This window comes from Mustela nigripes, chromosome 13 (genome assembly GCF_022355385.1).
Source record: "Mustela nigripes isolate SB6536 chromosome 13, MUSNIG.SB6536, whole genome shotgun sequence".
In the NCBI taxonomy this organism is placed as follows: domain Eukaryota; kingdom Metazoa; phylum Chordata; class Mammalia; order Carnivora; family Mustelidae; genus Mustela; species Mustela nigripes.
The window spans coordinates 37,489,442-37,517,024 of NC_081569.1; the positions used below are offsets into that span (position 1 = coordinate 37,489,442).

A 27,583-nucleotide genomic window follows, 5' to 3' on the forward strand; every position below is an offset into this window, starting at 1 on the left:
TGACCTGAGCCAAAGGCAGAGGCTTTAACTCACTGAGCCACCCAGGCGCCCCTTTGTTGTTTTTTTTAACAGGGAAAAATAGTCGTTATAATTTAATTTTAAAAATTGAGAGACAAAATTCTTGCAAAAAAGGGATTCAGTGTTTTGAGGTGGAATAGATAGTAAAAGATTTTATTGGTGGTGAAATGGCTGTGAAATCTTTGGGATAATTTAATGCCTGTACTTTGCAGAAATGGAGACTTCAAGTCAGGGAAATGCAATGTCCTACCCTAAACTCTAAGAGACAGAGCTAAAACCTAGATCCCTATCTCCTGACTCCTAATCCAGTGCTCTTTTTCATTATATGGTATGACTCCATAGTTCTGGAACCTGAGCAGCCTATCTCACAGAGTACTATGAGTGGTAGGGAGAATATTTCTGCCATATTATATGCACTTGCAATACAGATACTGTTGACCTTAATAATAAAAGTTATTTTACCAGTAAAAATGAGTTTATTTGGGAGTAACAGAGAATTGCAATTCACGACAAACAAACTATGACAAAACCATAGGTAAGTCCGACAAAGGAAAGGAATGTTACTTTAGGAAGAAAAAGAAAGCTGGGAAGGTTGTTTTGAAGCAAAGCCCCTTAGAGAAAAGCAGGATTTCAGGGTGAAGATTTCTCATTGATGAGCTGTGGAGGTAGTCAGTTTCTTATAGGAAATGCAATATAAGTCTTTCCCTTTGGGCACTGTAAATGATGATTGTTCCAGTTGAGTATTCTTCTTTTAGGGCTCTATAATTGACAAACCTTCTTGTAATTGACATTGACTGATAGGGCTCCTATTCCAGCCTCCCCTCACTTCAATGAGGTTTCCTTTTAATAGTTTTCTAGTACATAGAACAAGTAACTTAACAGGTTTCTTTTTTCAAAGTTTTGTATCTGTGACCTAGTCTGTCTGATAAAGGACACTTATTGGGGTGGCATTATTGCATTTCCCAGTGAAATTATGTTTTGTTTTGTTTTGCTTTGCTTTGTCCTGTGTTGAACTGACAGCATCTCTTATTTCCTCCTGTTTATGATACCCTTCTAGATGTGTTTTCAAAATGAACTATTAATCGACTTTTCTTGAGAGTGTTCACCATAATTTAATAGTAAGAAACCATTCTTTTTAAGATAGCTTTTTCCATAAATTTGGGATCTGGGTGACTTCTTCCAGTGACTATATGACTACTTGATTACAGATATGAGGCAGGATGATTTGGTGGACTCTAGATATTTAATTAATTATAGATATATAGTATTTAAAAATTACTGCCACGGACAAGGATTTTTACTGAAACTAAAATCATAGATTGGGGCCAGATATAGTTTCATGTATAAATTACTTAGAGCTTTAGGTTGCAGATTCTTGAAATGACTGTGGCCTAAAATGCAGGTGTTACTTTTGGTCTCTTTAAAAATAAGACTTAGTGCCCTGTTGCTGTTCCATTTCTCATAAATTGAAAGGATCTAGTGCTTTCCAACTCAGAAGAAAAAAACTATAGAAGAAACAAAAAGAGTTGTGTGGCACTTTCTCTAAGTGAGAGCTAACTTAACCCAAGACCACATTGTTTACCTTTTACAGATGATTTTAAATAATAGCTTTGTTTGCTTACAGTTTTGTTGTTGGGTTGCCTAATAAGTCGATAGTGAAAGACTTTGTCTTGAAAACTCTTCAGAAGTGCTGGTTCATTGAGGAATTTGAAAACCTGGGTGTCATCCTCCTCATTGTTTTTACATGCACACACACCATTAGGCAGCCCTGTGATTATAGAGCCATCTGCAGGAAAGTTATCAAGTTGCAGCATAGTTAATGATTCTCTTACCATGTTATTTCAAGTGGCAAATGAGAAGTGACAAACTGCAATTCATGTGGGGAAAGAAATGGAGAGTCAAGAGATGTAGGAATTACTAGGGAGGGGGGACCCCCTCCTTTAATTTTTCAAAGAAAACTGCTTTGTCATGGTGAGTTTGTGATCAAAAGAAACATACAATTTGCTTCAGGTTTTATATATTCTCAGTAATTACAGTTCTATCTCATTTGAAGGGTGTCTAATGATAGCCTTTGAGAGGCTTTGTATGACCTGTCAGCTCTTTTCGTATTGATATCAGGAGGATACTATTTATTTACCCCAAAATGACATTTATTTGATTTCTCCTCCAGGAGTTAGGGTTGTTTTATACACATTCTCATTGTATTCATATGGTTGTCAAAGAGGAACTAAACAAGTGTTCTTTTGCCCTATAAATGCAGTTTATATAGCTGGTTCTTACCACTGGCTATATAGATCGTTGGTTTCTCTTTTGTTAATCATTAAGGATCTGTAAAACTCAAGTTAGACTTGAGATATTTGTAAAGAAGCAATAAGAAATCTGATGTTCTGTGTCTGAGACAGGTAATATGATTTGTGAACTTAAGCATTGTTTTTACTCTGGTCTGAGAAGTGTATATTTATATGTGTGTTGATGCTCCTCAGATCCAGTCAATATAAAAATAAACTGTATCAGTGTTCAGACCAGCCTTCAATATCATACACTAAGTCTGATTATTATTTGGTTTGGCTAAGATTTAGGTACTCAAAATTAAGGCATAATTGGAACAGTTTTTTCAGAGTATCACCTGAGGAAATAACACTCAATATAGTCTTTGATTTTAAAGATTTCATACAGTGGAAAACAGTATTTGGAGGCCTCTTTACTGATTGAATGGTATCAGCAAAATTAGAATGACACTTGTATTGGAAGATGCCTTACATGATTTAACATCAGTAGCATTATTATCTTTAAATAATATGCCTTGAATGTTAATCATTTCGTTTGAAAGAGATGCATTACCTTTTAAGATCATTTATTTATATATTCATTCATTTGTTTGTTTGTTTGTTTATTAGAGAGAGCACAAGCAGGGGGAAAAGTAGAGGGAGAGGGAGAAGCAGGTTCCCCACTAAGTAGGGAGCCCAATGTGGGGCTTGATCCTAGGACCCTGTGATCATGACCTGAGCCAAATGCACACACTTAACCAACCAAGCAAGCCACCCAGGTGCACTGAGAGAGAGAGATGCATTATTTTGCTAGAGTTTTATATGCTGGTTTTCTCCTTTGCAAAAGTAAATTTTCTAAATTGTGAAGTTTTTAGAAAAAGACCAGAAGCAACCTCCTGAACACTTAGGAATGATTTTAGTAACAAAGCACCATAAACTAGAACAATCTACAATACAGTGTTAAAATATAAAGCCTGGTATTGTGGTATCTGATTTTGTTAGCCAGCCTAACTAAAATACTACACATTGGGGCGCCTGGGTGGCTCAGTGGGTAAAAGCCTCTGCCTTCAGCTCAGGTCATGATCCCAGGGTCCTGGGATCGAGCCCCACATGGGGCTCTCTGCTCAGCGGGGAGCCTGCTTCCTCCTCTCTCTCTGCCTGCCTCTCTGTCTACTTGTGATCTGTCAAATAAATAAACAAAATCTTAAATAAATAAATAAATAAATAGAATCTTTAAAATAAATAAATAAATTTTAAAATAATAAATAAATAAATAAATAAAATGCTACACATACTATACATTCATTCACAAGTCATCTCTCTATAACCTAAATCAGGATGAGGAGGCATTAGGGAAGGGCCTTTTGCTTTGAATCTGCCTACTCATAGATTCTATCACTTATTATCCCTCTTAAACCTATCCTCACCCCACCTCCCTTGCATCCATTAATTTATTCATTATTTACTGAGTTTCATGGTTAAGAAAACACAGAGCTCATTTGTAGAATTATTCACATGTGAACTTTGTTTGGCTTCATCACTCTGAAAGTCGTATTTTCCAGGAATTGATTCACTTAGAAATGATGTTGAAACTTTTCATGAAGAATCTTCTAACGTGTTTTAGATTCACTTTTCTAGCCAGATCTTCTGGCCTCTTGGGACAACAGAATGTTGCCTCCTTGTTTTAGAAAAATGTACAATAAGATTAACCATTAATTGGCTTTTATTAACTAATTAATTCAAGATGTATAATTCAGTTAAAATTTTCTTTTGAAAACTTTTTAGAATTTTAGATCACTCTGAAATATTCTTGCTTAAGAATAGTTTACAAGACAGGTATGAGAGTTAATAGTGATCCAAATAGGGATAAAGAAGAGATAAGAAAATAGATTAAAATAAAATATTGCATTGGTAATTCCATGAAATTTTGCGTAGTTCTCCAGGGAAGATATGTCTGTTTCCCAACCAACAGAAAAATAAGAAGGAAGAAGGAAATTTTGCATGGAGGCTTGGAATTAAACAGAAGCTGCCAGAAAGTCCCTATCTAATAGACTTTGAAAACACCGTTTCCTAAATCTTAAGTAAAGAAGTAAAATTGCTTAGGCAAAGTACATTATAGCTTTGTCTTACCTAGTTTAGGTCTGTGCTTGACAGCTGCTGGAATGACAGTAAATATCACATCCTAAACCAATTGAAGGAAGAGGAACTGTATTTGAAAATCGGTGAAATGCAGTAGTCCTCAAACCAGTATCATCAGTTTGTTAATAAAAGATGTATGTCCAAGTCACAGTTTTTCCAGGGTTTTGTGATATTTTCATTAGTCATGTCCCTCATGTGTATAGTAATGCCCATTTCGTTATAAAATTTGTTGATAAGTTTAGATTGTTAGACGAGGTAGCATGAATATTATGTCAGATCACATCATCTTAGAATAACACATAAGTGATTACATAGAATTGTTAGTGGGAACAATTCAGGATAAAAAGTGCAGGACAGTTCAGAGCTCCTGTGCAGACTGCACGTCTGTCTGAAATCAGGTTTAAAAAGTGGCCCTGTCTCCAGCTGACTCGTTTTGTCATACTGAGTCACAGGATTAACCCTTGACATGTTCCTTTAAAAAAAAAAGGCAAAGATTAAACAACTGCATTCACTAGAGCAGCACTTGATCCATGTATATGCCCTTTTTTTTCCTGTAATATGATTCTTCTTAAGAAGAAAAATTGTGCTGCAGCTGTTGCATAGATTAAATTAGAATTTTTTCAAAAAATATTTTTGAGGAAGAGAAAAAAGACATCATGAAAGATCATTTGTAATTGTGATAAAGAAAATGACAGTCTATGCCAACCACTTGTTTTTTCAGGGTAAGGCCAACTTCAAAAAAATATTTGGGGATAACAAAAGACCTTGCCATAACACACAAGTAGACTCTGGGAACATTTTATTTAGATTACCACCGCTTTCTTGATGATTTACTATGTTTGAAAAATTAGTTTAATATCATAAATATGTAGATCTATCTAAGTTTCTGCTTCTACCTTCAATTTCAGCAGTAGTGTATACCAAGTGAATATGTTGTGTACTGGGGAAGAGGAAGGTGTCTTAAATACACATGTATGGATTTTGTATCTCTGCTTTTGAAAGTAGGAATGAAAAGGAGAAGCAAGAGCTTTTAATTACTTAACTCTGTTTAGAAACTATTGTGTTTCACATTCAGATTTCAGCTTTAATAGCAAACTTCTCCAGTTGCTTAATAAATTACTTTAGAACAGTAAAAGATTATAGTGTCTGACTTTACTCTCAACTTTTTTTTTGCATATTATTTATTCATTTCAGAGTACCATTTAGTTGTCTCTAAAATAAAGAACTGTTGATGAAATACTAAAAATTCCATCTGCTTTAATAGCAAAAATTGTATAGTTGGGTTTACATTATATTGTTTATCAGACAAAATAGTGCTCTTTTCTGGCAAGCCCTAGAGAAATGAGCTTTACTGTAAGTGGATTTTGTTGTTGTTGTTGTTACCAATGTATAAAAGTTGTCTCAAGTTGGAGCATGATTGTAGGAAGAAAATGTTCCAGTATTATCAGTGCTTGTGGCTTCCTTCTTTTCCCATTCCTCCTCAATTTCTGTTCAAAAGTGAATTTTTAAATTTTTTGTTATTAAGAGAAAAAGGAAATTTTATTTTAGATGATTGATTTCCCTTCCTTTTTTTTTTTTTTTTTTTTTTTTTAAGACAAGCTGTTCTGTCAGAGAACGACTATATCTATGAAAGAGTAAAATTTACTTGAATGGTTTTAAGGCTTGGCATTGTTAATTGTAAATCAAAGCTTTTTACACAGTTCTCTAAGGATTGAAATGGGTCTTTGTGGTCTCTCAGGAGGGGAGGAAGTTACAAACCACTCTGCAGACTGGCATTTTAATAGTCTGCTGTACAGTGATGTTCTTTTGCAGCTGCTGCTTAGTCTTTTCTGTATCTGGAGAATGTGGGGAGGTTTTATTGTTACTCCGATACCATCAGCTTTTAAACATTGTGAAGTTAGCTGGCCTCATTGTCTGATTTGGTTTTATTACTATAATTTAATCAGTATGTTTCATAAGAATGAGTTGAGTTTTTTATTTTTTGCCCTCTTATTGAATGTTTCTGGAATATTTTTTAGAAGACCTCTGCTTCATGAAAGGTGCCTTTAAAAAAAGGTGATGTGCCCCTTTTTGCAGCTTGTTAGTTCTCCTCTGATTAGCAAAGTTTTGTTAGAAGCTAAAGGCACGGGGAGGAGAGAGAGTAATACAAAGAGGTTTTGATGGGGAGGAAAGAGAGAAATGTTTCTATTTTGTTTCTCTGGATTAGAATCCGACAAATGCAAAGACAAATTGAAAAATTTTTAAATAACAAAGTAATATGTGGGAAAAATATGTATTTGCAAACAGTGCCTAAAACCTTTTGACTTAAAAGAATAATAAAATGTTTAAGTCGGTGAGACATTTATTCCTACATCTTATTTTTCCTTTTTGAGAAATCTGATCATTAACATAAAATATAAATATAAAAAATATTGTTTAAGAGCAGTAATAAACATGGAACAAAGTAAAGACATCTAAGAAACCTTTTTTGGTTTATCGGCTGTAGTACACATCTTATCTGTTATACATACCAGCCTTTCATACTTTTATATAAGGTAAAACAAAACTACTACTATTTATAAGGGATAATAAAACTACTGTATTTAACTACTAAATTGCTTTTACATATTAAATGGTCTAGAAGATTGTAGTCCATTATAAACGTTAAATTGGTGTTGTGAATGAAAAATTTAAGGACATCTATAACTGAAAATCTGTACTAATAGGTTTGTTTTTAAAAACATTTATTTTCAAGATAATTTTTTTTAAGTTTTTATAATGAACTTTTTCATGAAATGTGCTCCATTTAACATTTTTTTCAATATGATATTTGTAACTTAAAAAAAAAATCATGATTTGTTCTAGCTAGTTAAGGGGTACTTACGTGACGGGTCTGCTTTCTCCCGGAAGTGATTTTGTACAAGGCTTAACTGTCTAGATCCTTCTTGTTACACATGATTCAGTGTTTCCAATTCCTGATAGCTTGATCATGTGTATATCAAAGTTGGAAGCAACTTTAGACCAGGCCAGATGGTAATGTTGCTAGAGGTGTAGCAAGCTGGGTTTTCCTGCCACCTGTACTCTAATTAAAACTAAAAACAGATTAAGAGATGTCAGTTTGCCTTTCTTTGAGAGAGAGGTATATATATCATATATATGACCAAATTAACAATTTGGGATATTTATTTCTAAGACACTATATCTCTTTTCATTATTTAGCATTCCTAAGTGACTGGTATTTTTTTTTTAAATACCCAAATTTTGTCTTACTGGTATCCTCCACGAATGCAAGGACTTGATAGAAATTGAAAGAGGTTACTTACAGCATAAACCCTCCCTCTCTGCTCTGTGAGTTGGTTCAGTCCTATTTTGCATAAGTTCCTTTTGAGTAGATCCATGTGTGGATGCATAGTGCTGAAGACTTAACTCTGTTTGGCTGTGTGGATGTATGTCTTGGAGAGAAGCTGTGTGCATTAGCTGCAAACTAACCTTTTCAAAATCAACATGTATTGTGCTTATCCTGTCCCTGGAATGGGCAGCAATTCTTTGATGTATTACTACAATGGGAAAACGGTAAGTCTTTTTCTTTGTTCATATAGCTTCTAACTGGCTTGTTTAATGGAAAACAGTGTAGATTAATTGCTTTTTACTAAAACCTGTGAGGTTTTATCATTTTCTGCAATACATTTAAACTGTGTATTTCTTTGTAAGTAGTGTCAGTGAAGTTGCCTTCGACACTGTTACTAAATAGTTGTTGGCTTTTATTTTTAAAATAGGATAGAAAATAAACCTGAATTTGTGAGTTACTATTTTTAATGCCTGATGTCTTTACTAGCAATGAGCTTGAAAGTACTTATTTTTCAATGTTTTTTTAATACTGTAAACATATAATCTATATATAAAACACATACACTCACAGAGAGAGAGGATTGCTTGATGCTTTGTAGATAGAAAGGAAAGATGAAAGTCATCTTGGATATTCATAAAAATAACAAGTATGAAGCTCTGGGAATGATTAGGGAAGCAGTCAGCTAGTGAGGGCCGTATTTCCTGTTTGGAGTTTCAGGTCCAGAGCCTGACTTTACTGGGATACCATCTGTTTCCAATCAAAGCAGAATTTTGACCCTGTACAGATTCATAAAATAAATCACTGTTTTTCAAAGAATGCATTTAAACATTTTCCAAAGAATGTATTTCTGGTCAATTTATAGCACATGGTTAGATGTTTTAAAATAATACCTTTCTGTGTTGCTAAGCAAGACTTTTCTATTCTTCAATCACTTAGTATTATTCAGAATGTTTCTGCAAAAGAATCTTTAAGTCAGAGGGTTTTATATATTCTAAAAGTGAACTTCACTGGAAGATCAGCAGTTACTTTTATAAGATCATTGATCAACATAGTAAAAATGTTGTTCTAGTGAATTACAATCTTGCGTTTATGTCAGAAATTCAGTATTTTCCTCCTCAGTCTTTGTAAAAAAAAATTTTCCCTCAGGTGTCTTATTAAATATATATATGACTTTGGTGATTTTGTTGTTTTTGTTGGGAGTAAAGGCATTTTTAATGTTAATGTTTGAAGTTATAAAGAAAATACAATCACATTTTCCTAAAATAGGTGTAAAATCAGATATATTAGTTCCTTCCCTTTTACCAGTTGAAAATCTTTTCCAGTAGCATGTGGTTCTAACCAGGCAGGGTACATGAGAACTAATGAAAGCACTTTTTCATTCTCTGACTGCTTTGGGAAGGCCTCTTTGGACTCTGTTAGCAATTGGTTGTTAACTTTAGGGTAAGCTTTTCTAATAGATGATAATCAAGCCAAAATATTGGAAACCCATTAAAAACTATATGTTCACACTATGCATATAAGCAGAGCTTTGGAAAATGTGAGCAGTAGCTCTAGAATGTAAGTGAAATTACTTGATCTCTGTATAGCTTCCTTGCTAACTGTCTTTAAAGTGTGAAAATTCTTTTATGTCCAATTCTGAGTAAAATAGACATTTTGAAGATTGTGTGTATATGTGTCTGTGAGTTCAGTAAAATTAATTATACAGGACCTCTGAAGCAGAGAGCCTGTAACTCAAATTGAGTTTAGATTTTATTCTTTCAAGAGCACAGAACACTCTATTACAACATTTCTCTTTGTTCTACATTGGGTTGGGGGCAGGGGACAGCTTTGATTGTATTAAGTATTTCCAGACTTACGGTAGATGACATAGCTAGTATGATAGAGAAGTGTAGCCTGAAAATTGATAGCCTGTGCCTGATTTAGGTCAAAGGTGACTTTTATGTTCTTGAAAAATGCACAAAGAGCTGATATATTGCTTAGTTCTCTGTATCATAAGGCCCTAGTCTTAATGTATTTTCTTATATATATTTTACTTTTACCACCTCTAGTTTCTTTTATTCTCTTATTAACTCTTCAATAAGAAAATGATGTAGTATGTAATTACATTATCCAAAAACTATGTGAATGCCTCATTTTCCTATATATATAGGGGAATGTCTACATATCATGGTAAAAACTGACACTTTAACTTAGAATTTCCGGTCTCTAAGTGAAATATACTTCCTTACTTCAGTTATGGAATACTTATATAATCTTCATAGTGAACAAGTTAAATTTAAGCTCACTCTTTAATCCTACCTTACATTTTATTTTAGATGATAGGGCAGATTAATAGTTTGAAATACTAACAAGTTCCCATTGATTTCATTTTTAAAATCCCATTGTGGGTATTAGGGAGCAAGAAATCCTAAGTGGTCCTGGTCTTAAAGTACTTTCTCTTTTTTTCCAGTTTTTATTTTTAAGTTTTCAAGTTGGTTTCATGCATTTAAGGGTGGTTGAGGTACTTTAACAGTAAGACTGAATAGTCTCTAGCAAAAAAAAAAAAACAAAAAACAGATTAATGAGAGAATAGGCTTTCCATATTTTATTAATTAAGATTTTCTGATAGCAGTATATTGTTTGAAATATAAAGGCTTGAGCATCTATATGCAGAAAAGCCAAGATGTTAACCCTATTTTTCCCACTATTCATAAAGAAAGGGGTTAATGATCTGTATCGTATGTAGCCTTTGTGTACTTGTATTCTATAACATACTATAAAATATTAATATGTGTTTATCATAAACAGGAAACTGAAAACCATTTGGAATATCAATTTTTTGAGATTTAAAAAATAGCAAGGAAAAATGAGTTTCTGAGCTCTTATGTATAAAGAACTTGGCCTGCATTCAGTTTTCTCATTGATATGACTAAATTGTGTCCTTTATGCAGAAAGGTAGAAAGTCTTAGAGGTAAAGGAAGTAAAGTTTTGGGAGGAAACTGTTTTCTTCATCTTGAGGATTCTGGAGTTTCGGCCTGCCTTTGATCTGATCAGCCTCCATTTTCTAGGCCTTGAAATGAAGAGATTCTACAGAGTGTTCCAGGTATAAAAATTGTAGCAAGTACAGACATGATGCTCTTTTAATTGTATGAGGAGATTATTTTAATCTTATGAGAGACAACACAGAAATCCAAGTTTTGAAACTCAAGCTTAGAAATACATTTTTAATATTGAGCTTCTTTGGATGGAATCTGGGAAAGAAGAGACAGGAACTAAAATGATTATAAGGGCTACTCTGTGTCAGGAACTACACTGAGGGCTTTATGTTGACCTCATTTAACTCACAACCACTCTGTCATTTAGTTGTTACTGTCATTCTTTTATAAATAAAGAAAATGAGGTTCAGGGAAGTTAAGTGATTTGCTCAAGCCCCAGCCAGTTAGTAAGTGCTGAGGTCAGAATTGAACCCAGATCTGTCTCCCAAGAGCAGGTTTTCCTAAGGGCAAGTTAACTAGCCTTCATAGCAAAGGGCCAGACTTCATTTATCCTTACTATAATTTGTATCAAAATATACTACACTGGAAAGAAAATGTAACAGGAAAACACAAGGCCATTCTTATAAATACTTAATGTATTTTGCATATGTAATAAGACTAATAGTTTTATGAATGCAAATTGATGTGGTCAGTCAAGCAGATATTTATTACTTTCTGTTTAAGATGAAGAGCTTTAAACTAGGTTTGTTTAAAAACTCAGGAAATCAGACTAGCGGTGGTCTCCTCTTTTAATAGAACTCATAGTACTGAAAATTTGTTTAACCATGGTTTTGGCACCTGTCTGCCCATGTAGTTTGTACTTTCATAAGAATTAAGAGTAGGAAGCAGCTAAAATTTCATTGTAAATACATCTAAGCCTTGTGTTGCAAATAAACACTCTCACTTAATAAAGCACAGAAACCAGCGTGAAAGTATATAGAGCTACATTTCAGTTCCATTGGGGATTTATTGTTAATTAACATGAGAGAGGAAAGTACAACTGAATTAATTCAAGTTTCCAGCTTGTCTCTAGGCCCAGTAGAGTTAAACCTAACATTTGTATGATGAGGAAAACAAGAATTAATTTAAGAATTCTATAAAGATACAATGCTAACGACATAGAAGGACAAGGACTTTAACTTAAACCTACTTTGATTTTTCTCCTCTTTATCAAACTACCTGAGATTATATTCCAGACATAAGTCCAAGGATTTTTTCCCCTTTAATTTGTGGACACAAATACCAAAGAGTTAAAACTATAGCTGTTGCCAGCAGAGCATCTCATCACTGGTCAGCTTTATTAATATTTTAGAAAGAAACTTATATCCCTTTCATGAATGTTCATGAATGTGGAAGAAAGAGATCAGGTTCTATATTGTTGGATCTAAATTTTTTTTTAAATGTAGGCAGCTAAGGAGTGACATTCATTGGTTTGTTTACTATATTATCCTAGAACACAAGTTTCAAAATCAGTCCCTTAAAAATTCCATAGTTTATCTCTCGGGAAAAACTGTGGTCATTATGACAATGATAGCAATTATAAAAGGAGCAGGTGAAAAATGCCCAGTGATGTTAAGATTAATACAAATGTGCTTGACCTCCTAAGACATTTTTCTCACAATTGAAAACCAGTTATATCTAACTATGCTTGTTAGACAGCAGAACTAGTAATTTATTTTAAGCTGCTTTGTACTGAAAACTAGAATTTTGTTTTCTTATTGTTAGGAAATTTTACTTTATTTCATCCCTAAACATGTCTCTGAGAATTCTTGGGAAAAGACATTGATACTTTTATTTAGGAAAATAAAAACATGCATTTTTTTATCCCTTTTACTAAAATACCAGTTGTGTTTTTAGCAGGCTACTTAGGTAAAAAGAATCCTTGATAGAGATGGCTTGTACGTCCTTGAATTAGTCCTTGTACTTCAGACATTCTGTGTCATGATGCCTTTGGTTTTGATTCTTACTGAAACTGTCTAAACATTTTCCCTCTTAGGCTTGGAATTACCATAAAAACTCCAGTAATAGATTGGACTTTCTGGCAAAGTGGCAAAAGTTCTATTTTTATGTAATAATAAAATACTAAAAACATCGAAATATTAAATGTTATCTAAATATTCTTAGATATTAGAAAATTCTTAAATTAGACTGTTTCATAGATTTGTTTAAAAATGTTAATGTCTTCCTTTGGGGTTATATTTCTTTTAATTTTGATTAGAGAAGGAATAAGGAAATTGGGAAGACCTAAATTTCAGAAACTTCAAAAATTTGCCATTTAGGTTAAAGATGCTTTGTATTTGAATTTATACTTTGGATCAGTATTTATATGTAAATTAGTAGAATAAATTAATAGTATAATGATAATAAATTAGTAGTATAATGGACCCAAAATGATGAGAAAAATCAATAGGGAATTGTTTTTAGGAAATTTCTTAAACTTCTTCTAACACCTACCTAGCACCCTGCCTGAATCAGTATAATTCTTAAAGCCAAATTTTTTTTTTAAGATTTTATTTATTTATTTGACAGACAGGGATCACAAGTAGGCAGAGACACAGGCAGAGAGGAGGAAGCAGGCCCCCTGCCAAGCAGAGAGCCTATGTGGGGCTCGATCCCAGGACCCTGAGATCATGACCCGAGCCAAAGGCAGAGGATTAACCCGCTGAGCCACCCAGGCACCCCAAGCCAAATTTTTATTTATTCTTTTAAACAGCCTCTTTTTACAAAAATTCGGAAATAGAAACTGTTGTTTGTATTATTGTGTGAGGAACTTGAATAGGTTAATCAGCAGTAACTAAAAAATAAATTCTTATAGTAATTACCTAGTTTTTCTTAATTTTTAAGTGTTGATCTTTAAACATGCATATCTTAAAAATTATTGGCCCAGAGGTTTAATTACATTTTTTTAAAAAATGGGCTTTGACTTAGGTTGTGGTTTTCTTTTTCCCAGTGATCTAGACTTTTTTTCCAGGTTTTTAGATACTCAGGTATGTCTTGTGATATTCGTATTGTTTAATACAAAATATAGTTATATAAAAATAAGGTAAATTAAGTGGATGTTCTTGTATATAATATTATACTTTTATTTTGAAATTATGATGGTAGGGTAAACTAGCCAAATGTTTTGTTCTGTTATTTTGGTAAGTTGATAAAGACTGTACTGAAGGTGATTTGTCTTATTATTTTAGACTTTTCACATATTGGATGCCCATGTTAGCATGTATTGAAGTGTTTAATGATACTTACTAGAATTTAAAGAAAACTGCTATTCAAATCATCTTGACAGTAGGGCTAATAGAAGCCTAAACATAATGAAATTCTGATAGAGATTACTGTATTAGAGCATGTTCAGAAAAATGGATAAGCTCCTCCATCTTTCTTTTTTCCAAATCAGTTGACGATGTTCCTAAATTGTTTGACAGTTTAGGCTGATTTTGGTTTTCATAGGCTTTGGAGCTTACAAGAGTCCAAGAATATTTCTTTAAAAATAATTTATATAATTCTAAACCGAGTAAGGAAAAATGATCTAAACCTATGTTGTTCAATATAGTAACCACTAGTCACATATGACTATTTTATTAAAGTAAAATTAAAAATTCAGTTCCTCAGCTGTACTATTCATATTTCAAGTGTTCAGTAGTCACATGTAACCAGTGGCGACTCTGTTGTATAGAACAGATGTGGAACATATTCATCATCACAGAAACCTCTATTGGATAGTGTTCATCTAAAGCATTCCTCTCATTTTCTGTGGAAGGGTATCTTAATTAAGATTTATAGCTATTCTCACATACTAAGGAAAATTCCCAACTCATCTCCTCATCATTTGGGATATTTAAAAATATCAGCCACCACACAAGCTATGGATCTATTTTTAAAGGCATGGGGAGTGACATCGTCTTTTAACCCATCACTGGATGTGACAAGATTTAAAAAAACAAACAAAATGAAAAAGGAAAACCTGTCTTTTTAGCAAAAGCTACTATTTCTTTGCATCTTTTCTCAAAAACTATCAGAAAATCGTTATGGCTCCCTGCCTGACAGGGATGTTTCCAGTATTAATCACAGGAAGGATGCATTAAAATCAAGAACACAGGGCACAGTTCCAGCCTTCGAGCTAAACAGAGAATGATCTGCCCTGAATTTGGAGTTACCCATATGACTAAACTGAATCATCCAAGCAAGTAAAAAGGCATGTTTTTATTAACTTGACTCCCAGTTGGTTGAATGAGCTAAAACATCCCAAGGATAATTGTGTAACCACTGTAAAGAGTGATTATAAATATTCATCCCTGAAATGCTCTGTCACTCTTAAAAAGTAAGTTTGGGTAGGATGAGATGAGGACATTAAAGATACTGATGTGGATTTGTTCTGTTCAGCTAGACTTAACAGGGAGGTATCTTAGATTTTCAATTATATTCACTCAAATTGAAATAAATGGTATAGTTCTGTTCACTAGAAACTCAGAATTTCTCTCATCACAATTCCTAGAGGATAAAGTGGGAGTAAAGAGGATAAAGTGGTAACAGTTGTGAGCCTGACATTCTGAAATGGAAGTTAGAATTCTAAAGAAAATTTCTAAATATCAACCACATTCTAATGGAATATCTTAAATTACTTAATTGTACTTTTTTCTAAGATTTTATTTTTTTAATTAAGTGAATTAAGTTAGTCTCTAGACCCAAGGTGGGGCTCAAACTCACAACCCGAAGACCAAGAGTCACACACTGTACCAGCTGCAAGATGCCCCTCTATTTTCTCTTTTATTTTTTAAGATTTTATTTATTAATTTGACAGAGAGAAATCACAAGTAGACGGAGAGGCAGCCAGAGAGAGAGAGAGAGAGAGAGAGAGAGGGAAGCAGGCTCCCTGCTGAGCAGAGAGCCTGATGCGGGACTCGATCCCAGGACCCTGAGATCATGACCTGAGCTGAAGGCAGCAGCTTAACCCACTGAACCACCCAGGCGCCCCTCTATTTCTCTTTTAAATAGTTTGATTCCTGGTAGATTTTAATCATCTTAAAGCATATGTAAGCATATATATTCCTTTCTCTTAATTTTAAGATTGTTTGTTGTGATACAAAATCATACTTAAGATGTAAACGTATGATTAGATCATTAACTAGGAAAAAAACTGGCATCTATGTGCAGGTGATCAGATGACATAAGCAGTCTGGTTTTAATTTGTGGCCAGTACTGATTGTAACTAAAAGAGACTTGCTCTTTTTGTGGAATTGGCTGACTATTTCCCTACATCTGGAGTTAATAAAGTCTTTGAGACCACATCAGTTGCGCTTTGCCGCAGGAACTCTTTGATCTGAAAAATTGAGACTGGCACAACTGCTGCTTCATAACATTGCATCTATGTTTTTGCAAGCTATGGTTAAGATACCAAAAGTAAAGTTATTTGGACAGTGTTAGAAATGCTGTTAGGTGGGCCTCTTTGAGAATAACGTTTTTAAAACATTTTTATTATGATTAAAAACTTTGAACATATGTTAGTAAATAAATGATAAACTTTTAATAGCTTAGAGTTTTCACCATTTTCATTTATAAGGTCTATCTTTTAAGAGTCTGTTTATTCTTCAGAGTCTGTTTATAAAGACTAACATTAAAAAACTTTACATCTAAAATGAGCCCTGTTTTTTTCCATACAGCTTAAAATTTTTACATAGGAATAGGACAGTCTCTTCTGCTTTGGCGGTTTATCTTGGTTTCCTTGTTTTCCATGACAGCAGTCATTAACCATTATCTGATCAGCATATTCTCCTTTATTTAACTCTGATTTGTAAATCAGTACAGTCAGGTTTATCCTTTACTTGCTTTTATAATTGCAAACATTTCGAATTTTCTAAAGTGTAAGTATATCATGTGGAATACAGTGAATTGAATGGGAATAGGATATGTAAATACAAACTGACAAATTATGCATGTAAATTGACAAATTATGTAGATTTTTTTGTATGTGAGATGACACAACTCACATCTCAACTGGAGATGACAATGAGATGACAATCTCAACTGGAGATTTTTTTCCAGAAGTTGGAGGCTTACATACTGTTTCAGTCTATAACCTAGATAGGATTAGAGAATTTTGTATTTCATACTTTGAGATCAGTGATGGTATATACAGTAAAGAAGCATTTGTGACAAAAAGCATATGTTCTAATGTTTTCTTCAAAATTTTATCTCATTTGTATTTTCTTAATGGGTCTTTGGATTTACTTTATTCTTCATTGTAGTTTCAGCCTAGTTTGGAAAAATCTTTGTATAAAGGAGACAGAGGACATCTGGCTGTGGCTAAGTTTAGACACTGAAACTTGATTAAAAGAAAAAAGTGCAAAATTCCTTTCCTGAAAACTTTTCCTGCCCGTCAGTCTATATAATACATTCCAAACATTTGTATATACCCATTTATTTCATTCTGACATTATCTTATGTAATAGCACTAAACTAGAAAAATACATTTAATATGTGTAATGGGAAAGAAAAGATATTTTATCTGCCATATTCCTTTATCTGCGATCTTTCTAGGTAGTTCTTGGGAATCCATCTTGTCTCAAACTACTCAGGTACCACAGGTGTGGGGGATGTTATAGGAAACTAACCTAAATGCCGGTTCACTGAAAAGAAACACCTGTGCTAGTATGAAGCTGACTAGCAAAAAATGTAAAAATAGACTTTTTAATCTTTTATTTAGCATGAGTTGTATTTATAAGTAGGATTATGCGGACAAAAAACTGTAAGAAACACCATTCAAGAACTGAACAAGGGCAATATTTTGTAGAATAACAGCTTCTGCAAGAATGACAGAAATGATTGAGATACTGTTTGCTAATACTTGGTGCTTACTGTGCTGAGCATTGTATATGTTATCTCATCCGATTTTTCCATCAACCCCCTGATGCAAGTACTGTTAGCACCATCTTAGCAATGAGGAAATTGAGTCTTGGAAGCTTGGGTAATTTGTCAAAAGTCTACATAGTTAGTTAATGCCTCAGAGGAAGAATAAATGAATATAAATAATAGTTCATGTAAAATAAAATTTTGGCTCGCATTTTAATCTCAGTGTGTATGCTTTCTCAACTTTTTTATTAGTGCATAGACATGCTTAGGAGAAAATACCAGACTATGTGGAAGGACATAAAGTAAATGTCTTCCTTCCCAATTCAAAGTCCAGAGGTGCAACTATGCACTAAGTTTCTTATGTATAATTCCAGAAATTTTCTATGCTTATGATTTTTTACACATGCTCCCATAACTTTAACAAGGTGACTACTTTCTTCCACTTAAGTGAATACTTAGGATGTGTATTTTAGAGTGACATTTATTAGATGTACCCTTATCTAACTAAACAAAAGAAACCGGTTTCCTACACTGTTCACAATAGGACACCTCTCCATTCTTTTGGCTCTTGGTTTACTTTTGCTTTTAGAGAATGTGCATTACCTTAATTGTTGTTTATTTGTTTTCCTTCTTGATTTTAGTAATCATCATGAGAATGGCCTTATCATGCTTTGATTATTAAGGTTATTTAGATGCCCATTTAGTTTTGTAGGGAAGTGGCAATGATGGCCATTTGCCAATTCAAAATGTTCATAGTTTGCTTATCTGAAGCAAAGGTTACCAAAGGAAATTAATACTCCTCTGACAAATTGAGTTTTCTTTCTTTCTTTCTTTCTTTCTTTTTTTTTTTTGAAGATTTTATTTATTTTAGAGAGAGAGCTTGCATTCACATGAGTAGGGCTAGGGAGAGAGCAAGGAGAGAGAGAATCTCAAGCAAACTTTGCACTGATTGCAGAGCTGGTGCTGGGCTTAGTCCCATGATCCTGAGATCATGACCTGAGTGAAACCAGGAGTCAGACCTTCAACTGACTGAGCCACCCAGGCACCCCTAAATAAGATTTTTCTTAAAGCTATGCCAGACTTAAAAGTTTACTTGAAATTAAAATCCCTCAGCAAAATTTTGTTTTAATTTTGCTAATCCTACTAAGTTAAGCAAGTTTCTGAAAACTTGCCGTGTGTCTTTTGTGGTTATCCTTTAATAATAACAAAGTATAGTAACCTTTAATCTAACTCATTTTAACTTTGATAAAACTTGAAACAGTGAAAAGAATGAATTTTATGAACCCAAAATTTATTTCATCCTGTATTCAAAAGACACTTGTTTCCACCACCACATTTTGAATCATGAGCTTATATAGATTTTGGGGTTTTATTCTTTTTTTTTTTTTAAGATTTTATTTATTTAACAGACAGAGATTACAAGTAGGCAGAGAGGCAGTCAGAGAGAGGAGGAAGCAGGCTCCCTGCTGAGCAGAGTGCCCGTTGTGGGGCTCCATTCCAGGACCTTGGGATCATGACCTGAGCCAAAGGCAGAGGCTTTAACCCACTGAGCCACCCAGGAGCCCTAGATTTTTGTTTTGTAAGCAAAGTAAACCTTTATGACTTTATTCAACCACTTGGTGTAATTATCACAAAAATGCATTATGGAGATATTTGGAGTAGTATTTTTCTCTAGTAATCAGCTAAAAACAAATATGTAGATTGTAACCAAGTTAGGTTATTATATATAATGGATTTAGTTTCTTTGGTTTCTTTGGATTTGTGGCAGTCCTTTATAGATATTAGTTAGGTCTTTTTAGGTCCTTTATGAAGCTTTATGAAATACAACACTCATTTTTCATAAGTGATAAATATGATTGTCATTTACATTTTAATTAAATTTTCTGTTTGATTTAAGGTATATGCACCATCCCCAAATTCAGATGATTTCAACCGTGAATCTCCTAGTTATCCATCTCCCAAGCCACCAACCAGTATGTTTGCTAGCACTTTCTTTATGCAAGGTAAGTACTGCCAAATAGTTGTCAATCCTACAGCAGTTATCTGTTGTATATTAGCTAATATTTAAGATTGTGAGGAAAGAGAATACCTACAAAGGAGTTCAGTTGTTATTTATCTAGGTATTTTTGGCTTAAGTAAATCAAAATTTAGGTTTAAAATTTCTAAAGATGTTTTTGCTGATAGCACTGTAGTTGGACTATCCAGCAAACCATTGGAGTGTCGCATCTAGTATTGGTCAAACTTATAAAGGACTTCAGTTAAGAAAAATGAGTAGAGCTACTCTTTCTCATTTTAGAATTTAAACGAATGAAAGATATTAACGATTCTAGTTTCTTATTTAAATTACAGACGCTTAGCACCCCTACAATGATCAATATAAAGAATGAATATCAAAGAACAGAATAAGACTTGTTAAGAGAAAAAAGTATTGCATTTCCTTTAATTCATTCTAGCAAATCATTTTTATTTGTTCTCTTGTGGTTTTGGACTATGGGAAGCATATACTATGGGAGCAGTAAATCACTACATAAACGCTTCCTTGTCTTTACACTGATGAGTGAAGTCATTGCTAACACATTTCATTTGAAGGCTGTCTATAATATAGTCATTATCAATTACGTATGTTTACTCTTAGAGAAACTTCTTTATTCCACAGTTTCAGAATGTTTGATATAATGTACATTGCTTGTTACAAAGAATTTTTTGTGTATTGATGATTACACCATTTAACCAAAATTAAATCCAACCCATCCCCAAATTTGAGATTTTTATTATCTTCTTTGATATGAATTTAAATCTTCCAAGGATTTCTATAACAACATGCCTACTACAGTTTAGATTAGTTTTTTTCCCCCTCTAACTATAAAGCTTTGTTCCCTCTTTTTAAATAGTAATTGATGGAAGAAAACTAGATAGAAGATTGGGTTGGAAAGGGTTGGGGAAAGGTATCTGGAGGATATCCTTTTGAGGTCTTACAATATCATCAAAATAAATTTTAGGTAAGAAAAATTTTTTATTTCTCTTTTCATCTTAGATGGGACCCACAATTCTTCTGACATTTGGAGTTCATCAAATGGGATGAGCCAGCCTGGTTTTGGTGGAATTCTGGGGACCTCCACTTCCCACATGTCTCAATCCAGTAGTTACGGCAGCCTTCATTCACATGACCGCTTGGTAGGCTATAACACATGACTAGGGTGCAAAAACACCCTGTCCTCACTTGAGTTTCTCTTTGGATTATAAGTGTAAGATTTGATTCTGCCAAAACTAGTGACATTTGAAATACTTCTAGGCTCACTGCATTTAGCATGCCTTTTTAAAAGTAAATGACAATAGTAGAACAAAATGTTCTTTTTGACTTGTTATAGTAGTTGTCCAGTTATATGTGCATATTATTTAGAAAATGTATTTAATAGATCATGTCTCTTTCCCCATTTCTCTAGAGCTATCCTCCGCACTCAGTTTCACCAACAGACATAAACACGAGTCTCCCACCGATGTCTAGCTTCCATCGTGGCAGTACTAGCAGTTCGCCTTATGTTGCTGCCTCACACACTCCTCCCATCAATGGATCAGATAGCATTCTAGGTGAGCTTTTGGGGGTTGGCAGAACTCCCTAAAAACCTACTTTGGGGATTTTCAGTGAACCCCCCATCCTTCAATATATTTTTTAGTATTGGGTTTTAAAATGAAAGGAAGGAAAACTTTTTAATTTTCGTTAATGTAGAAGCTGATACCAAACCCATCTTTAACTTATTAAGCGTAACACATACACAATATTTGCTGCAATGGGTGAGATAATGGTAGAGAACACCCTTGAAATCATGGCAGAATGTTTAAAAAAAAAAAAAAAGGCATCCCTGCCTGTTAAAATTCTTTATTTGTTTTCTACCTGAAATATTCAGGAACCAGAGGGACGGCTGCTGGAAGCTCACAGACAGGTGATGCACTTGGAAAGGCTTTGGCATCTGTGAGTATTGATTTTACCTATTCTGCTGAATGAGCTTTACACTGCTAAACGCAGTGGTACTATTTTGTGGACAGTACATGTCATAGTTAGAGGGTGTAGTTACAAAACAATCAACTTCATATCTCCATTAGAACTATTCTCAGTATGTATTAATTCTTGCTGCCCTTAAAATAACTCAGGAGAACACCTTCCCACCCCATTCTCACAAGATCTGTCCTTCTAATTTCTGTTTAAAAATGTCTTTGATTTGATGGAATAGACAGAAAGAAGAGAAATTTGGGAGTTTTTAGATCTAAAGCCAAAATTACTGAGATTAATTGTTAAATTTATTTATTAGTTTTAAATACATACTTAGTTGCCCACTTAACGTAAGTCAGATGGAACCAAGAAAGACAATTCAGTTATTCTTCTGGCCCACAGAAGAAAGTGCATTCATAAGAAATTTTTCTTAGGCAGAAAGTATTTTACGTATTTTTTAAAAGGAAAAATAATTATCTAAACTGATTCACTCAAGAAATAGGAGAGTCTTCCCCAAAAAAGCCAGATTTATTGAAGAACTCATGCTAACATGAGTAAAACTGATTTGAAGGAATCCCATAGTATTTTCTTGAGCAGCTAATTTATATCACCTCAGGATATTAATGACAAAGCAATGATTGTTTTAGTAGCTGATCCTTAAAACATTAAAAATGAAATCCCTTCTTTCAGAATTCTTTTGGGAGAGCATTTACCAGTAATTCACAAAGACTCCAAAGCTAATTGTTTAAAAGAGGCACTTCTGCTTTGTACTGTCTGAATTTTCTCCTTAGGCTTTTTCTTTTCTTTTCCCTTTGAGTGGTATGCCTCTCAGAATTCCCACAGAGTTGTCTTACATTTTCTATGAAGTACAGTTAACTCTATCAGACACATTTAGGGCTGTTCCTGAGGAACGCAGACCACTTATAGAGGAAGCACCCATTGAACATTTAAGGAGATAAACCTCTTTGTATAAAGTTTCTGTAAATAAACCTTCTTCTGCATCCCAGTACAAGTTTCTTGAGAAATAAAAGTGAAGGCAAATTCATCTACCACATAGTGGAACACCCCACAAAAAAATAGAGCTCAGTAGATGTTTGTTGAATACAGTCTTGCATCATATGACAAAAATAGCAAAGATAAGAACAAAGCCCACAAAAATATCAGCTATAATTTGAATGTTTAGTAGGTACTGGGTATTATACTAAGCATTTATGTGCTTTGTTTTATTTAATCCTCAAGAAAACCCTGTAAGGTTGGCATTATTATCCTCACATTACAGATGAGGAACTAAAGTTTCAAAGGTTAAGTAACTTCAGCTCAGAAAGATTAAGTAGTTTGTCCTAGGGATCACCAAGCTAGGAAGGGTAAAGCCCACATATATTAGGTAAGAACCTGGATCCAACTATCTTCGCTACTGTTTCTCCAGGAAGAGAATTGCTACAGTGACTGGGGTTTCACAGGATGTTGAGGATTAAAAGAAGTGGTCCTACTTGTTCTGGACTTACTCCCACCTGATAAAAACTACCTGCTTAGAAATAAAATTATTCTCTAATATTAAATCTGAGTGCCTCCCAGGAATTTGATTGGCTTGCCATATTTTCTGTTGATTCTGAAAGAATCCAGTAGCAGATATTTCACATGCAGGAGGACAAAGAATGTTGAAAAAGTACAGACTGCATTTTGGGAGCTTTTTTTCTCAAAGGTCTTCTGTTGATTTTACGCAAGGAAACTTCTATAAAGGAACCTTGGCAGGTAGGCAGGCAAGAATTTGTGATGTTCTTGGTGGTTGTCCTTCAAGCTCTCTTTCAGTTACCCTTTCTTGTAGTTGACTGTTTTCCCATTTATGACCAGCATACTAGCGAAACCAGTTGGCATTAGGGGAAAAAAAATCCAAATTCTCCATGAGTGGAAGCCAGGGAAGAATGTTTAATCTAGTTAGTGGGTGGGCTTTGGTTGTCATGGAAACTCAGCTCTGTCATCCTATGTTGTTACTAGGCAGGAGCAGCCAGGTCATTCCATAAATCATTTCTGTCATAGCTGACGGTGATGCATTCCATCTGCTCCATCACTGCATGCCGTAGTGTACACACTTGAAATCCCTTCCTTCAACCCATCTGCTGCCCCCTCCCCGCAAACACCTCCCCAAAACACATTCTTTCTCTAACTTGCATTACAGACTCACATTCACTTTAGTGCTCACAGAATGTACTGAAAAACAAAAACATTACATGGGGAGTAGGAAGGATTAGAAGAGATGAGGAGAAGGAATTTTCTGAGGATTACATTTGAGAGTCTAACATGCATATCAGAGTTTTATGTTAGGTATTACAGATCTTTGGAAATGGTGAGCATGGGTATTTTGAAATTTTAAGTTCTTTAGAATATGACAATTTTAATATAGCATCTAGTTTTAGATGGAGAAAACACTATGCTATTGTCATTAGAAGTTATTTCTAGCTCCCCAGTCGTCTGATACATGTCTTAGAAGGTCTTTCATGTGTGAAACATCACAGGGTACAACCTTTGTTCTTTAGTTTAGGTATTAAAGAGCACACAGAATACTGTGATTAAACATGTAAGGCCAGATAATGCATTTGCAAAGGTTCCTTTATTTTAGGTTTAAGCCGGGATAATTGTGGTCTTAATCTCAGGATAGCTAGAAAGAGAATTGTACATGAAAGTATTTACACAAAGTTCCCAAAGCCCTGTGGATTATGCATTAGTTTAGATAATAAACTAGGGTAGATAGAAGGAAAGGAAAATCTGGGTATTCGTGCCATTTCTAATGTGTTTCCCTGAACATTTGCCAGACAATAACCCTTTAAGATTGTGCCCATGGAGAGTTATATAGAGGAAGAAACATCTGGTTTATTTCAATGCCTAATACCATATCAAAACACTTGGTCTTTAATTTAGAGGAGATCAAACAAGAGGACTGTTTAACTTTGTTGATTATATCAGACTTCTTTGTGATAATTTATGTTTTGATTTCTACCTCCAAGCAAAGGAGGGAGAGAGAGAGAGAGTGTGTGTGTGTGTGTGCGCGCGTGTGTTTTAATCTGGATAGTTAAATGGTCAGTAGTCTCTAACAAAAGAAAAGAAAATTCAGGGAAGTTGACGTTTAAAAGTAATTCATGAAATAAGTTTCTTTGTTCCTTAGACTCAATAACATTAGCATAATAAAGATTAACTGAAATGTGCACTGTAGTGTTTAAAAAATTGGGCTCACAGTTCCAAGGTTGGGCTTGGGAGCCCTTCATTGTTTCTTTTTTGTCTGAGGCCCTTTTCATTAGCTTCTGGCTTATTGGCACCCTGCTGATTGGAATGGACCATGACTGATAGGAGGAGGAGCCTCATTTGTTGCAGTAAAATGAGGCATATTACCGTTTAAGCCTGGCAGAAGGTATTGGGAGTTATTCATCATTGGTCATTTAACAGTATGAGGACCATGGACTGCATGCAGAATGAGTTCTTACTTTGTGTTTATGCTTTACATTCTAAATCACTCCCATCCCCATTTTTTAAGTGACTGACTTTTTTCTTTTTTCTTTTTTTTTTTTTTCTTTGAAACGTCAGTGTAGGCGTTCCTTAAGGTCAGAAAGTACAAGAAGTAATGAAATCCTGTTTTAGAATGCTCTTTGTCAAATAAACTCTAATTTTAGGATTTCTTAAAGTAACAACAATTTCTGTAGAATAAGTTTAATTTGTATGTGGTTTAGTTATAGAGTACACATACAGAGGTGAAGTTTAATGAAATGATCTGTGATCTAAAAAGCTGTATTACCATGTTTTTTTAATGTTGTTTTGCTCCTCCTCTTCCCACATCCCCATTCTTCTTTTAAAGATTTTATTGTCAGAAAGAGTGCACAAGTGGGGGTTAGGGGGTAGAAGAAGGCAGAGGGAGAAGTAGGCTTCCACTGAACAAGGAACCTGATTTGGGACTTGATCATGTCCTGAGCTGAAGGAAGATGATGCTTAACTGACTTAGCCACCCACATCCCCCACATACCCATTCTTTTTTTTTTTTTTTAAGATTTTATTTATTTACTTGATGGAGAGAAACACAGTGAGAGAGGGAACAGAAGCAGGGGAGTGGGAGAGGGAGCAGCAAGCTTCCTGCTGAGTAGGCAGCCCCATGCAGGGCTCATCCCAGGACCCCAGAATCATGACCTGAGCTGAAGGCAGCAGTTTTAATGACTGAGCCACCCAGGCGCCCCAATACCCATTCTTTCTATGAAAATAGAAGGGGCAAGAAAAAGTCCTGTAATTTGTCAGGCTCTCTGTCAGTTCAGGAAAGATATTAATAACAATTCTGCCTGCCATCACTTTAATTTAGGGCAAAAGAGAACTAGACAGTGTGATGGGTGAATGGAGGAAAATGCCTTTTATTATACAAACGGAGAAACTGTTTTTGAAAAAACACCAAAATTATATATTTTTATACTTGATACATTTTATATTTGATACATGTTTTTACAGTGACTTTTTTTAAAGTTCTCGTTCGATTATCTTGATAGTCTATACTCATGCCTGCCTACCAGTGTTATATGGACAGCTTAATACATGAACACTAATTGTCAAAAATATTCGTGGAACCTCACCATACCATTTTTCTCAAAGCTTAAAACTGCTTAAAACTGCTTTGTAAGTGAATTCACCTTTATGGGATCTCTTAACCTCCTTTGGTATTTCTGTTACTGAACCCCATTGCGTAAATACTAAAAAATACACATTTACTGAGTCTTGCCTTTTATCAAAAAGTACCTGTAGCAGATTTCAAGTACAGTTTAGTTACTCCAGGTTTTTTTTTTTTTTTTTAAATAAACTGTTCAACACCTACTTGTATAAGACAGTGATAGGCAATGATTGATTCAATGTAGAACATTATAAGGTCTCTGCCTTCAAAGAGTTTACAGTCAAGGAGAGAAGATAGGACAGGTATATAAAAAATGATCATGTAGAACATACTGTGAAGTAAAAGACCCAAGAACAGTGTAATTATTCTAAGAGTATAAAGGAGGTAAAGATGAAAATAAAATCTTTGGGGAAAAAAAAAAAAAAGGAGGTAAAGATGAGTGTAAATGGGGAGGTGACGTTTGAGCTGTTGTATCATGTGGTATAGAATTCCATCAGGGAGGGGCGCCTGGGTGGCTCAGTGGGTTAAGCCTCTGCTTTCTGCTCAGGTCATGATCCCAGGGCCCTGGGATTGAGCCCCACATTGGGCTCTCTGCTCAGCAGGGAGCCTGCTTCCTCCCTCTCTCTGCCTGCCTCTCTGCCTAATTGTGATCTCTCTCTCTCTCTCTCTCTCTATCAAATAAATAAAATCTTAAAAAAAAAAAAATTCCATCAGGAAGAAATTTTTATTTATTTATTTATTAATATTTTTATTTATCTATTTATTTATTTGTCAGAGAGAGAGAGAGGGAGAGAGAGCAAGCACAGGCGGACAGAATGGCAGACAGAGGCAGAGGGAGAAGCAGGCTCCCTGCTAAGCAAGGAGCCCAATGTGGGACTCAATCCCAGGACGCTGGGATCATGACCTGAGCCGAAGGCAGCGGCTCAACCCACTGAGCCACCCAGGCGTCCCAGAAATTTTTTTAAAAATAGGAATTTTGAAAGGACAAACTATGTTCAGAAAATGAAAAAAATATATATCTTTTGTTTAGATTACAGGGTACATAATGTTTATAATTAGGTTATAAGGTAGAAAGATATTTTGTGTCCAGATTATGGAAGACATCAAATGTCATTCTCTTCTATTTAGTAGGCAACAGGAAGTACTTCGTGGGATTTGACTGTTAAGAACTGGTTGGGGGGCGCCTGGGTGGCTCAGTGGGTTAAGCCGCTGCCTTCGGCTCAGGTCATGATCTCAGAGTCCTGGGATCGAGTCCCGCATCAGGCTCTCTGCTCAGCGGAGAGCCTGCTTCCCTCTCTCTCTCTGCCTGCCTCTCCATCTACTTGTGATTTCTCTCTGTCAAATAAA

General features: G+C 34.6%; 1 protein-coding gene across 10 annotated transcripts in view; it reads left to right on the forward strand.

The window, feature by feature from the left end:
- The window catches only part of TCF12 (transcription factor 12), a 389,941-nt gene that overhangs the window by 321,263 nt on the left and 41,095 nt on the right, over window positions 1–27,583 (forward strand). For 7 of the 10 annotated variants that reach the window (XM_059371992.1, XM_059371995.1, XM_059371994.1 and 4 more), the window contains 4 exons: window positions 19,510–19,615; window positions 20,647–20,786; window positions 21,056–21,200; window positions 21,518–21,582. In XM_059371992.1, coding sequence (XP_059227975.1) covers window positions 19,510–19,615; window positions 20,647–20,786; window positions 21,056–21,200; window positions 21,518–21,582 — 456 coding nt within the window. Of the gene's footprint in view, window positions 1–7,837; window positions 7,977–19,509; window positions 19,616–20,646; window positions 20,787–21,055; window positions 21,201–21,517; window positions 21,583–27,583 lie in introns of those variants that run through there. The other 3 variants (XM_059371999.1, XM_059372000.1, XM_059372002.1) reach the window with 1 other exon arrangement.